General features: G+C 40.6%; 1 protein-coding gene and 1 pseudogene across 2 annotated transcripts; both read left to right on the top strand.

Moving 5' to 3' along the window:
• Window positions 1–14,597, top strand: part of LOC148737333 (uncharacterized) — a 381,470-nt pseudogene that overhangs the window by 227,279 nt on the left and 139,594 nt on the right.
• Window positions 10,514–13,422, top strand: LOC148737343 (uncharacterized). Of its 2 annotated transcripts, none has more exons than XM_088748688.1 (2): window positions 10,514–12,431; window positions 12,843–13,422. In XM_088748688.1, exons 1-2 carry the CDS (start codon window positions 10,547–10,549, stop codon window positions 13,334–13,336), a joined length of 2,379 nt encoding a protein of 792 aa, XP_088604814.1. In that variant the 5' UTR covers window positions 10,514–10,546; the 3' UTR covers window positions 13,337–13,422. The 2 variants fall into 2 exon arrangements, with proteins under 2 accessions (XP_088604814.1, XP_088604813.1); XM_088748687.1 differs by having other exon boundaries at window positions 10,519–11,809; window positions 12,161–13,422.

The following is a 14,597-nucleotide window of genomic DNA, read 5'->3' as shown; positions in this document are numbered from 1 at the left end:
TAAACTGTCACGGTTCTTTGAGTGCACGAAGACCTGATGAAACATTGCTTCAATATCAGCAACAATTCCAACAGAGTTCTGTCTGAAACGACTTAAGACACCCCTAATTCAACTGTTGATTTAGAGATGTCTTTCCAAACTTTGCTGCACAATCATACACCACCCTGACTTTGTTGGGCTTCAAAGGGTGTCACTGGGTGGTGAGGGAGGAACCACACTGGTCTGTTCTTTGTATTTAACTTTTCTTCAGGAACCATTTCTGCGTGTCCCTTTTCGATGTAATCATTCATTGTCGTCCTATACCCCTCCAATAAATCCTCATCATTTATGAGACGCATCTTAAGAAGCAGGGCTCTTCGTTCTACCTTTATCTTGTTGTTGGGAAAATACGGTGGGTCACATCGCCAAGGCAAGGCAACTTGAAAGTGTCCATTGACATGTTGAAGGGACCCTTCCATGACCTATAGGGCTCTTTTGTCTTCAACCGATGCACAAACTTTGGTTTCTACTTCCGTGTTTTCAAATTCTGTTTTCCATAATCTCTCCAACTGCTGGGGTAACTCTTCATCGCGTATTTCACTTTCAACTTTGCTGAACAATGAAAAATTGGTATCCTTCTGACCTGCTAACTCATCGGTAAATTGTTGGTTAAGGACTGGACCAATATCTTCATTAAATATCTGGTTGCTCGCTTAATCTTCTACCTTCGATTGGGCTAGGACATACATGTTCATCTTGCAGGACAGGAACATTGTGATAAACAGTAGAACTCTCTATAGTGCGAGTGAAATTTGCTGAACAATTTGATTCGTCCTTTTGATCATGAACAGGACCAATTACAGTCCATCCTAAACTATATCTGACCGCTACTGGTTCATCTTCTCCTCCTGCCTTGTACATCTTGAGGAAGGAACAAACTTGGTCTCTTCTTGAGACCAATCACCTACATAACTTCTTCAACTTCTAATTCTTGTAATTTAATATCGCACAGGTGAGACCATCTGGTTATATCTCCTTTCTTGATAATACAATCGAATGAGATTGGCATTTGTTTCACTGTTCTAACATTTGGCAACTCAACGAACACCGTTTCCATCCATTGACGTCACAACAATGTCTAGCAGTTGACTTTCCACCCTTGTGGATCCTGTCATCCCTGATAGTGTAAAGTTGAGCCTTGGACCGCTCACACCAAGTTTCTTCGGTAAATTTTAATGACAAAGAGTTCCCGTCGATCCGCTGTCTAACAAGAGATATGTCTCTACCGGTGGTAGATCACTTCCTTTAATTTAAACTTTGAGAGGAACGACACTTAAGCACACTCGCTCGCCGTCCCCAGTTGCAGCAGTCACATTAACTCCATGTTGATTGCTCGTCTCAAAGTTTGAACTATCGCTTGCGTTCAATCTTAGGCTTTCTCGATTAGGCTGGCTCTGGCTCGTACTACCATTATCAGGTTAAAAGGGTGGAGGGTGTAACAATGTGTTGTGCTCCCTATTGCACCCTTCCTTCTGGCATTTGAAATTTGTCTTAGACACTTAATACAGAGGCTGTATTCTTAAGCAATCTTCATCTTGTCCGGATAAGGTAAACCTTTAAATTTACCACACCTCCAAACACCATGCTGGTTGGAACAGTGGACAACCTGGCCTTGCACCATTCATTCCTTGCTAGCTTTTGCGTTGAAGGCTTCGATCGTCGCGTGCACTTATGACCATTGTTGTAAACTTGTGAGGAGTTCGATTCCGACCATCTCTGCCTTTGCCTTTCTCTTTATCCCTTGATGGGCTACAATTAAGGGCTTCTCCAAATTCATTGTTCATGAGTGGTGCTCTCTGCTTCAAGAACTGAAGAAAGTCCAGAAATCTGGGCCTCTGACCAGACTCGATTAACCTACCCGCACACTCGATCCACTTGACCCTCATAAACAACGGAGGCTTCCTGTTTAGTTCTCGAAGAGTGTTTGTATGGTTTAAATACTCACATACTCAGGTCCCATGCCAGTAAGGGCTCTCTCAGCAACTTCTAAATGCTTCGAAAATTCTAGAAGGCTTTGTCCATCTGCTTGCTTTAGAAGAGGTAAGTTCTCAAGTTTCTTGATATGTGCTTTCGCTATGATGTGAGGTTTGCCAAAGTTCTCACGCAAAGTGTTCTTTGCAACATAATAACCTTCTTCCACGGGTAGTTTCACACAGCTTTCAACTGCCTCTCGCGCCTTACCATAATAGTGTTAAATTAGGAGCTATAGTCTCCTCGAATTGTCAGGATTATCTTTCTCTAAACAAATTTCAATTTTGGGAATTGACTGCCTCTTGAAGCAAGTCACTAGTGATGGAAGAGGAGGGATCAGATGGAGTTTGACCAGTGTCTTGGAAGATCTAGATTATGCTGATGATATTGCGCTTCTTGCCCACCGACACCAAGACATGCAGGCAAAGACCAACGCCTTGGCAACTACAGCAGGGAGCTTGGGCCTTAAGATCAATACCCAGAAAACAAGGCACCTTAGGATGAATAGTAGAACCAATGAATCCATCATGGTGAATGGGGATGTAGTAGACGACGTTGATCACGTCACTTACCTAGGGTCCAAGTTATCTACCAGCTGAGATGGTGAAGAAGAGATCCAAGTCCGGATTTCAAAGGCAAGTCAGGCTTTTGCTGCGCCTCGTGGCACTTGGAGATCCAAAAGCCAGAAGACTAAGATCCGAAACTTTAAGAGCAATGTCTTAAGCACTCTACTGTGTGGCGCAAGATCCTGGAAGATGACCAAAACCATCAGTCACAAGCTAGAAGTCTACCAGAACAGGTGCCTGCGTAGTATTCTTCGTATATACTGGCCCCAGAGAATCTCAAACTACGAGTTGCGTAGAAGAACACGAACAGTACCAATCACACAGCAAGTCCAGAAGAGGAGATGAAAATGGATTGGGCATGTGCTGCGCATGCCACCAGCAGCACTACCACGAGTTGCTCTCAGATGGACCCCTGATGGACGTAGGAAGAGAGGAAGACCGAAAGAAACCTGGAGGAGGACGGTGGAAAGGGAAATGAAGGACAACAACTGGACTTGGGGGCACCTGGAGCGGCAAGCACCCGCCAGACATCGATGGCGAGCTCTGGTCGAGGCCTTATGTGTTTCTTAGTGACACAGAGAGGATTAATATAGTAATAAAACAAATTTCAAAGTTATGCATAAACGAAACGTACTTCATGGGGTTCCCATCGAAACGCATGTACTCAACTTTAGGTGCAGAAACAACTTGACGTAGGGCCTGTGCAATTTCTTCTCCACTTCCTTGCCTAGGTACAATGGTACCGTGAGGTAAGTGTCCAGTTGGTTGGGACAACGGCGGTTTTGCAGACCCTTGACCAAGAAATCAATCTGTGCTTGTAACTTTTACAGGATCTAGAATACGATATTCAATTTGATGTGTCGACTGAAACTCTTTTGGGACTTGCTTATCGTTAGTCTGCAAGTTTAAGGGTATTTGAACCTTTTGAGGCCAATTACTTGATGCTGGTGGGGCTTTAAATCTCTCAGTTTCCTTCTCACTATGTAGCCCAACCTTCTGTCCACAGGAGACATTTCCCGATGCGGGTCATTGCTCCGAAGGTACACGTACGGGCACAGGTGTGCATTCGAAGGGAATGGGTTGCACCACAACATTTGCCCTTTCATCACTCCTGTAAGGTTCTTCGTTTGAATAACATAGCTCGGTTCCTTGTATAGCCGATGATTCAAGTTCCATGGACAGAATATCCATGTTGTCAACATTGCAACACTCATTTTCTACTTCAGCTTCTTTGTAAACATCAAGGCTATCTGCTGCCCTATCTTCTTCCATTCGTGCCTCCATAAACTCGTTTTCAGACTATAATTCTATCATTTTCCGTATTAATTCTTGCTCCATTAGTATCTGTTTTGTTTTCAACTGTGCACAAGCCACTTTCTCCTTTTTCTTCACAACTGACGATCAAAATGAACTAGAATATGACGATTTGCTTTCGTGACTTCTCCTAGATTTCCTGGTCAGTGATAACGACCTTTCGCTAACTTCTTTCGATTCAAGCTTTGACTTCTTAATCCAGGACTCGATAACATTGTCAAAGATTAATATCCTTTACATTTGTTCATCATAACTCACGCGAGCTTTCACAAGCTCTTCCTCATAACAAAGTAATTCAAGACATTCAAGGTACTGTTCGTGCGTATTAACGAATTTGTCAAACAACAACAAACATATGAAACATATGTGTGAACTGCGTCATACGATTTTCGCTTGGACTTCATATCCTCCTAAGTTCCACAGTTTTCCATAAACTCTTTGATGTTTCCTTGTAACTTTGTCAGAGTGCCAATGTACCCGGCTCGAGATTTGAACATGGCTCTCGCCCGTTCAGTTCTTTCGCCTTCCAAATCACTCCTTGTATTTGTCATTTTTAAACGTAAACTTCTTCCCAACTGCAGGAGAATTACGACACCACCGTCTAACGAAGCTTCTCGAGCATATTTTCGAGGAGAGTAATCATGAATAGGTAGTATTTTCACAGACATAATTGTTGATAAGATGCAAGTATTCACTTCGAGCCGTTCCAAATTTGTATGGCGGCGGGAAATATTAAACACGACGGCCCAAACTCATCGAACGGCGACAACAGCACAAATATACGAGCTTTCTTCTTGTAAAACAGCACGACTTACCAAACTCGTCGAGCAGCTGGAAATTCACCAAGACGTTCAGTCAATCGACGGTTCACAAACAAACTATTTCCTTTTTTGGGAAAACAGCACGACGTTCCAACTCGTCGAGCGGCGGGAAATTAATGCGACATTCAGTCGAGCGGTCGAAGCAAACAAAATAAATTTCCTCCCTAAGGAAAACGGCACGACGTTCCAAACTGGTCGAAGCGACAACAAACAATTCAAATAGAAGACTTTCCTCCCTGAGGAAAACGGCACGATGTTCCAAACTCGTCGAGCAGCAACAAACAATTCAAATAGAAGATTTCCTCCCTGAGGAAAACAAGACTGTGAAATAGAAAGTACCTCAGCAGGCAAGATAATTTAGGAAATAGACAGCCGTGGCACCGAAAGGATGAATTACATCCTCAGCCTTTTGTATTCATACCCACTACAAACGGAGTGCTCCAAATTCGATTTAAACAGTTCTTTAACTGTAACCTTTGCGGCTCATTTTATTAAAAAACATGCCATAAGCACGTTAAAGAACTGTTTTACCTTGATTGCGAATACAGCGATCCATGCCAGGACTACAACATACGTAACAAGCGACTTCAAAATCTAAAAGCACGTGGGAATAAGTCACGTGACATTACGTAACGAAACAACCGGAAATGAAAATAAAGAAACGGAATTAAAATTGTAGCCACACTTTTTTTCAGTAAACTATTTTATTGCTCATGCGTTTGGAGTAATACTTAAACAAATAAAAAAAATGTTACAGACAGTCCAGAATTTTGCCTGCTGCATATTAAGTGCAAGAAGGAAATACGATCTCGTGTCCCCAACTTTAAAGGAACTACGCTGGCTGCCAGTGAAGAAGCATCTTTACTACCGTGATGCCGTAATGTCATTTAAATATTTAACTGGATGTGCTCCTGGATATTTATCTACACAATTCATTAGTGTGACGTCACAAATCGTAGAACGAGAAGTTATCAAATTCTTAACATACCTCGCTTTAGAACAGCAAGTGGCCAAGGGACCTTTTTCTATAAGGTAGTTACTTTATGGAATTCCTTATCTAACGATCTTAAACTTTGAGAATCGGTTAATGTGTTTAAACGCCGCCATAGGTCTCGCCTCTTAAGTAACCTTAGCACTTCCGCTATTTAAGTCATTGCTCTATTTTAAGTCTGATATATAATTTTTAGCTTAATTGTATAATTAATTTTTACCTTAATAGCATTGCCCCTGAAAATCTTCTTTGGGGAAGTGGTAATAAGGTAGGTATGTATGTATGTGTAAAAAAAACAAGCCAAAGTGTAACATCGTCCAGTTCAAAGCGGACAAGGACGGATACAAACCATAAATAGTTTGTTTTGCCATACTTACACTTTGATTTGTGTATTATGTATAAATTTCTACATACCATGCATCAGCGCCAAATATTGATTGTGCGTGAACTGCTCTCCGCTGTCTGCAAATGTTCAGTAAGGATTGCGGGACAGACAGACCCACAAGTCCTGGGCCACAATATTGCAAAAGGAAGTGTCTTTTACCAGAAACGCTAGCACTCTTCCTCTAAATTCAGTTTTCTTTTTTTCGTTTGGGACGTTGAATTATGCACGAATACTTTAGGGGGGAATTTTTCCCTCTATTCGCCCCCCTCCTTTTTTTCATTCCACTGATCTGTTGACATTTTACAGGTTTCATCAAATAAGCTTTCAAAGCTTATCTAATCAGGGGCCTGTAATTTTTTAACTTCTTGATTAGTGCAGGAACGTGAGTTGTTTATTCGCTTCAAAAGCCGCAGCCGTTGACTGCACTCCGCTGATTTTAATGTTCTGTAAGGATTGCGTGACAAGCGGCAAGGGCACGCGTCTTTATCTTAAACACGAGCACTCTTCCTTCATGTTCAATACTATTTGTTTGGGAACCTTAAATTATACTTGAATGCTTGTGGGAGACATTTTTCCGCTGAGTTTACCCCCTCGTCTTTTTTATTCCTGTTTACAAGTGTCTGGGAATTATGACCAAACATCAAGCGCTTAGTGCGCAATAACTGATAGGATCACTTTGGAGCTTACGATATTCTTCGTTTGCATGTGACGTCACACCTAATTATGCCATCTCTGAGAACCGGAAGTCGGCCATTGCTGGTGGACCAGTGCCGGATGCAAACAACGCGAAGCAAAGACTTTTCGTCACAGTTGTTGAGTTTTTGTTGTTGTTTTATTCGGCCATGGGCTATATTTGTGCTGTCAAATACTGCAGTAACGAAAGTAACAAAAAGAAAGAGGATTCTTGTATACAAGGTTATATATATATAGTGACCAGTATATATATATATAGTGACCAGTATAACATAAAAATAATATTTACATGTTCAGTACTAATCCCATATTTGACAAGACTCTAAAATCTATGAAATATACATTGTCATTTCAATTGAATGTCAAAACAAGTTCTTTTAAGTCCTGGCTAATAATACTTTTTGTAAATAATTTTAAAAATAGAGATTAACAATTTTTTTTTTTAAAAATCGAGTTTCCGATGGGATTTGAACCCACGACCCTCCGTGATCTAGTTGGATGCTCTAACCACTGAGCTACAGGAGACTCTGTGGTGAGTAAGGGTCAATTAGTGGGTATTGACTGGAACCGCATCACGCGGCTACACAGCCAAACATCAGCTAGCGCATAGAGGCTCACTAACAGCATCACGCTGTCACATTAAAGCATCACATGCATTAAAGCATCACATGCAGCCAACCAGCCTCCAAAGTGAGCATGTAAAGATGAAATAAACAATTTTTTTTAAAAATCGAGTTTCCAGATGGGATTTGAACCCACGACCCTCCGTGATCTAGTCGGATGCTCTAACCACTGAGCTACAGGAGACTCTGTGGTGAGCGTGATGCGGTTCCAGTCAATACCCACTAATTGACCCTTGCTCACCACAGAGTCTCCTGTAGCTCAGTGGTTAGAGCATCCGACTAGATCACGGAGGGTCATGGGTTCAAATCCCATCTGGAAACTCGATTTTTAAAAAAAAAATTGTTTATTTCATCTTTACATGCTCACTTTGGAGGCTGGTTGGCTGCATGTGATGCTTTAATGCATGTGATGCTTTAATGTGACAGCGTGATGCTGTTAGTGAGCTTCTATGCGCTAGCTGATGTTTGGCTGTGTAGCCGCGTGATGCGGTTCCAGTCAATACCCACTAATTGACCCTTACTCACCACAGAGTCTCCTGTAGCTCAGTGGTTAGAGCATCCGACTAGATCACGGAGGGTCGTGGGTTCAAATCCCATCTGGAAACTCGATTTTTAAAAAAAATAGAAATTGCTGCAAATTTTAGAATTTCAGAAATGTTAAAATGCCACGAATTGGGACAAAGTTGTTGATTGAATACCATAAGTGATTACTTTTATAGGGATTTATATTAAAAACTTCAAAGGAAAAAACATGATTATAACCTGTGTTTGGTACAAGAGGGGCACACCCACATCCCTTCAGGTACACTACCAGGTCCCACACACTCCATGTGAAACCACTTAACTCTGCAGTTCCTGGCACATGCAATCAGTGTGCTTTCACACTTGTTCTTCTGGCAGGTGCACCATGGCCCATCCTCTTCACTGTCTCATGGTAAATCAAAGCCAGATGTTGGTTGACAGCCCCTTAGAACCTCAGGTAGAATGCATTTTTTGTAAAACGAAATGGCCTTTGGTAATTTTACATTCCAGAAGTGTTCATCAGGCATTAATCTTTGAACAAATAGGTCACACTCTGTCCAAACAACAGAATCGAAGCCGTTTCAGTGACAAGTAATTGACACTACACCTGATAATAATATTGGTGCTTGTTGTCAAGTTCTAGTTCACTGTCGTTGAACCTTAAGCAGAAATGCTTGTCACTGATGGCAGTTTCTTGAATAGTGGACTTTCTGTGCTTGTATGGACATTTTATTTCACAAAGGCCAATGCCACAGCATTCACACATAACTAGCCCATCAGGGGATACTCCTAGAAATGGCAACCTTGGATTTAAATGCAGACCACAGTCAGCTACAGAAAGATTTAAATGGTCTCCAGCAATATTGAATATATAATCTTCTCTAGCTTTACTTTCATGATCAATACCCCATTTAGTAGCAGCACTGCTAAAGCGATGGGCTTCGGGATAACACACCTTCTTAATTAAACTCTTTTATGGTTTTCTGGATTACTGCTGCACGTCGACTTAAATTTTGAGGCTGTTATTCTAGCAGCTCTTTGCGTATACCACAATTTTGCTTCATTCTGGTTTCTTGTGACACTTTCAACTGTCTCAGCTTCTTTGGCATTGACATGAAGAGCAGAAAATACTTCGTCAATCAATTCTGGCTCTTCTACAGTTGCTGAAGAGCATCTGGACTTGACTTGGCTGCTACTGATTAAGGCAGTCCAGCAACCTGCTCCTCATGAAAAATAAAGGATGAATTGTATGGGGGAGTCAGTGAAAGGATGGCAGACTTTCCGTAGTTAAATATTTCTTTGAAAAAGTTATCTCTCTCTGATGCAGTAGTCACTTCAATTTGAGGCCGCTTTTTTTCTGCTCTTTGCTTGGACCCGTCTGGCTCTTCAAGCTGTTTTCGTAACTTATTTGCCGAAGTTAAGTCCATGTCACTGACTGGCATGTACGAGATCTCTTTAACATAACTCGGCATTATCCATTGGCCTTTTTCTCCAGTACATGTCACCGAGTCTCTCATTCGATATCCAGCTTCAACTGCGACTAACAGGGCAGCAATATGGGAACATGCTTCGCAGAGGCCGGCCATACAATCACAGTGTCCTAGAATTACCTCACCACTCACGTCGGCGAGAAGCCACGTGCTCAATGGTGTTGTTCTGGTTCTTTGCAAGTGATATACCCTCGCGGTAACAACAACTGAATTCGATTCAGCGACTTTCTTGGTGAATACAGTATTGACCCATCCGGAAACAAAGAAATTATACGCGTCTAAAGCTTTGTACGCCTTCATTTCTTCTCCTGTTTCCCACGAGGTTTGGAGGACGAGATAGTTTACAATATCCGGATATTGGATGCTCGGAAAATATCGTAAATCATCTCTACATTCGCTATTCTTTAAGAGATATGGGTCGAAACGACATAAATTAACTTTCTGACGATATCTAGCTCTCGCAGGTCCAGCCAAAGACAAGTATTTTTGAGAGAAAGCTACACCATCGTTGGTACAAATGTTTGCGTCCGCCATCTTGAATTGGTGCTATGGTCCACCAGCAATGGCGTCCCCTATTACGCAGTCAATTCTAGTCACGTGATTTCAAACGAAGAATAAAGAGATAAAATGAACTTCTTCACGTGTGACACACAATCAGAGTACTTCTGCGTCGATTATCTGTACCACGGTGCGCTTTTACACAGCTGTGTATATGTAATGTCAATCTGTGGCGACTCTGAACTTGTTGGAGGGCCTTGTGGATGCAGTGGTGTAACCCGACAGATGCTTTATGCGAGGGGATAGAAGCATGCCGAGAAGAAACGTCAAGAGGCACCTGAGGTTATACAACTGCTTTGATTGAACTTTGAAAACGGAGGCACATTTTCTTCTCACCAGGGCAGGTAACATCTCAATATTTTTCACGATTTCTTATTAATTCTGTTGACGTTATGTAGTGTATAAACAATAAGATAACTCGAGAGGCTACCTAACGATGTTTATTGAAGGCCTTGTACATGTAATTTTGCTTCAGTTTTCTTTTCCCGAGTTTATATATAGTGTGTTTTCATGTGACGTCACGGCATATATTAATTTCATACGCCGCCATGTTGGTGGAGTAAAAGACCCAATATGGCGACTAGTCATGCGGAACAAAACGTAAACAGTGAGTCAGAAAAAGGAATTATTCATGAGATCCCTTTGTCTGAATATGCAAAATCTCTCGACAGTGCTGTTAGAAAGCGTTATATTGAGAAAATATCTGTTATTGGAATAGACCCTCTCTTTATTCCAGAGGAAAAGTTGAGTACCGAATGCCTTCCCCGCGTAGAACCACTCGATCTTGTATCGTATCTTGTTTTAGAGACAAGTTTTTATACCAAAGATCAATTTAAAAATTTTAGAGGCTTGCAAGCCTACAACCAAATGGTATCCGGCTTTATTACAAGTATTTTAGGTCAGATTTTTAGTGGTAAATACGTGGTTATTGGCAAAGTTCGACACTCACAGCGAATGAATGAACCACCGGTGCAGCTTTGGATAATCACAACTAAAGATGGGACTGTTCTTTCTGCGCATTGTCATGGATGTATGGCGGGTTTAGGAGAGTGCTGTTCGCATATTGCCAGTATTCTTTTTTACTTAGAAGTTTCGACAAGGTTAAACGAGAAGCTCGCGTGCACCCAAGTTAAATGCTCTTGGATTTTGCCCGCTACAGTGAAAAGCATGGATTATTTAAGAGTGAAGGATATTAATTTCACATCAGCGAAGAAAATGAAGTCTGATCTTGACAAGACTGTTAATTCTTTGAATTGTGCTGCAGATACCAAGAGTTTGAGTGCTTCCTTGGAATCAAGCGGTGCAAGTGCTTCTGCAACGCCACGCAAGCCAAAGGCCCCTCCACCTAGACCCTCTTTTAAGGAGCTTGATGCATTTTATGAATCGCTCAGTCAATGCCAAGTAAAGCCTGTTTGCTTGAGTTTGGAAAAGTCATATGCAGCGATGTTTATTTCTAAAACAAGGGGCATCAACCCTCTTTCAGATTTGTTTGATCCCAAATTCCTGCAGCTTAACTACATTGATCTTCTAAAGGAATGCTACAAAGTTGAAGTTAGTATCAGTCTTGAAGAAGTTGCCTTGATTGAAAGAGAAACCGTGGAGCAAACGAAAAGTAATGCCTTTTATCGATACCGAGCTTGTAGGATTGGTGCTTCAAAGTCTCGTGCTGCCTCTCATACAGATCCATCACAGCCATCCCAGTCTCTAATTAAATCTATTTGTTATCCACATCTTTTTTGTTTCAGCACAGCAGCAACAATCCATGGTTGTAAGCATGAGCAAACTGCAATAGAAGCATATGAAACTCATATGAAGCAGAGTCATACTAATTTTAAGGTGACAAAATGTGGAACATTTATTGATGTAGAGCATCCTTTTCTTCATGCCACCCCTGATTTTTTATGTGAATGTGATTGTTGTGGATATGGCTGTGGTGAGGTAAAGTGCCCATATTGCATTGAAGGAACTGATTTCAAGAACTATTGTGAGAAGAAGTCATCTTGTCTTCAATGGAATGGTGAGAAATTCTCCTTAAAGAAAAATCATTCGTACTACTACCAAGTCCAGCAACAACTCCACATAACCAAAAGGGCCTATTGTGATTTTGTTGTTTTTTCTATTTCAAAAAATGGTTCCAAGCTAGTTCAGGAGAGAATTTTTCCAGATTCTGAACATTTTGCTTTGCAGGTGGCAAAGCTTTCTTTGTTTTGGAGGACCTGCATATTACCTGAAGTCCTTGGCAGATGGTACACGCGAAAGATGGATTTGAAGAAAGAGCTTGGTTCTGTCTCATGTGGGGGTGAATGTTACTGCAGGAGGACCTCAAATGAACCTACTGCAACATGTTCAAATCCGGAGTGTCCCATTTCCCGATTCCATTTAGCCTGTCTCTCCATGAAAAATGTTGCAAAGACATGGTTATGTCCACATTGTAGAAAATTACCTAAGTTTGGCCATGGTAAGAAAGGGTTAAAGACACATGATAAAGTTCCTAATTTATTTGAAGAAGCTTTGTCAATGGAAAGTATCTGTGTTTGTAAAAGGAAAGCAAATTCTGATGACAAATTGCTGAAATGCCACAATGATAGTTGTTCTAATGGGAAGTTTTTTCATTTACAGTGCATGTCATATAAGCGATACCCAAATAATTATAAATCTTCTTGGGCATGTAACTTCTGCAAATTGGACAGCATTCGTTCCACTAAATCTATCAAACCTAAAGCTACAAATTCAAATCTACCTTTTTCACCTTCTGAGAGTTCTGTTCATAATGATCATGAGATTGTCTACTTTGGTACTAGAGAAACTGAGCAAGTGGATAAATACAGTATCATTTCAACACTTACAAATCACGACTTCGATGTTATAGAATCATCTACTGGCTGGTTGGAAAATACTGTCATTCAACAAGCTCATGTCCTTTTAAAGCAAGTTAACCCAGATATTCAAGGATTTCAACGTCCAAGCTTGGGTCCATGCCACAACTTTGACAAGGTTCATGGAGATTTTGTACAGATCTTGCATACTGGGGGAAACCATTGGGTGTGTGCTAGTTCAATTGGCTGTGAAAAAGGTGTTGTAAATTTGTATGACAGCCTTTTCAATGATGTTATACTTGATGATCTTGAACAACAAGTAGAGAGTCTAGTTGGAGAGGATTTCCAAGGAATCAATGTTGTACCAATACAGCAACAATCAAATGGTTCAGATTGTGGTGTATTTGCTATTGCTTTTGCAACAAGTCTTGTTTACACATTGGACCCAAATATTCCTCAACTTAATGTATCAAAGATGCGACTTCATTTGTATGCTTGCCTGAAAGCTTGTCTCATTACCCCTTTTCCCACAGTCGAAAGCACATAACATCTGATACCACATTCAGTTTAAAATTGTATTGACTAACTTAAAATAATTAAACATTCCATTCCATGAATAAAAAATGAAACAAACTTTTTGCATTATTATTACAGACTTTCATAAACTATGTTAAATTTTTGGTGGTTAAATCTGAGAACTTCCACATGGTTACTACTGGGCAACAGCATGTTGTGTAAGCAAGGATAGAATAGTGCACTATAACAGTTATATTTATTAGTCACACAGCCGTAATTCTGGTGCTTTCATTTGTTAGAAATTTGAAAAATTCACCACCAAAAATTTAATATAGTTTCACTGTTACTATTTAGGCTGTCAATCAAAAGGTACAGTAGGAGGGCATAGGTTTACTAGTGCAGAGCAAATTCTAATCATTCTGTCAACTAGAGGTACAGATTCGCCTTTTCGACAAATTAGGTAATCAGTTGGTAAAGTTTGTTGAAGAATGGTATATTTCTGTCTAAGCAAACCAATGATTCTTTCAACGTGTATTCGGACAGAAGCAATTTTTCTTGTCTGTTCCACGTCCGCAGGATCAAGTTGGTCTTTACCTTTGGTGAATGCAGGAATGTTCAATTGGGCTTGCTGAAATTGAACACTTTCATGAATGGTAAAACCCCTATCTGCAAGAACCAAATCACCTGGTATAAGTTTATCCAGTAGACCACAGTTTTCAGTTAAAAATTTATCTGAAGTTCTCCCTCCCCAAGCCTCACTAACAAAACAAATTGTACCCTGTGGTGTAATTCCAATTAATACTTTAACAGTGTTATGATGCTTGTAACTTGAAAAAGTCTGTGCTCTTGCAAGGAGATTAGTCGGTCTATCAATAAAAATTTCAAAGCAATCAATGATAACTGTGGTTTTGCGTCCGAATGAGTCCAGGAAACATCTAGGCATGGTTGCGTACAATTCGTCACGATCTGGCCATTTGACAAGAGGACCTAAGCGAACATCCATGACAGTCAGCCAAGCAGACAAAATTCGAGAAACCACTGCAGATGAAATTTTTAAACGATACGCAAGGTCAAGATGAGGAACAGCAAGTCTCAATTTTACTAAAACCATTGCAAACTCTTGAAACTTAGACAAAAGCTGAGGACGTCTGTCAACATAAGGTTCAACAAAACAGAAGACTTTTTGTAAAATTTCAAAGGAAGGTAGACCAGTGTAAAATTTTACTTTCTCGTTGTTATCAACAAAAAAAGCTTCATCAAAGTCAGAACATTGTTTATTAAGAAACAAAGAC

Source organism: Stylophora pistillata, chromosome 2 (genome assembly GCF_964205215.1).
Source record: "Stylophora pistillata chromosome 2, jaStyPist1.2, whole genome shotgun sequence".
Lineage (NCBI taxonomy): Eukaryota > Metazoa > Cnidaria > Anthozoa > Scleractinia > Pocilloporidae > Stylophora > Stylophora pistillata.
This window is presented reverse-complemented; position numbering and strand designations above follow the sequence as displayed.

Excerpts from the sequence above, each read along its gene's own strand:
- LOC148737343 (XM_088748687.1), top strand. The coding sequence starts at position 10,547 with ATGGCGACTAGTCATGCGGAACAAAACGTAAACAGTGAGTCAGAAAAA. Across the intron at positions 11,810-12,160 it reads AGAGTCATACTAATTTTAAG|GTGGCAAAGCTTTCTTTGTT; the intron begins GTGACAAAATGT and ends TTTGCTTTGCAG.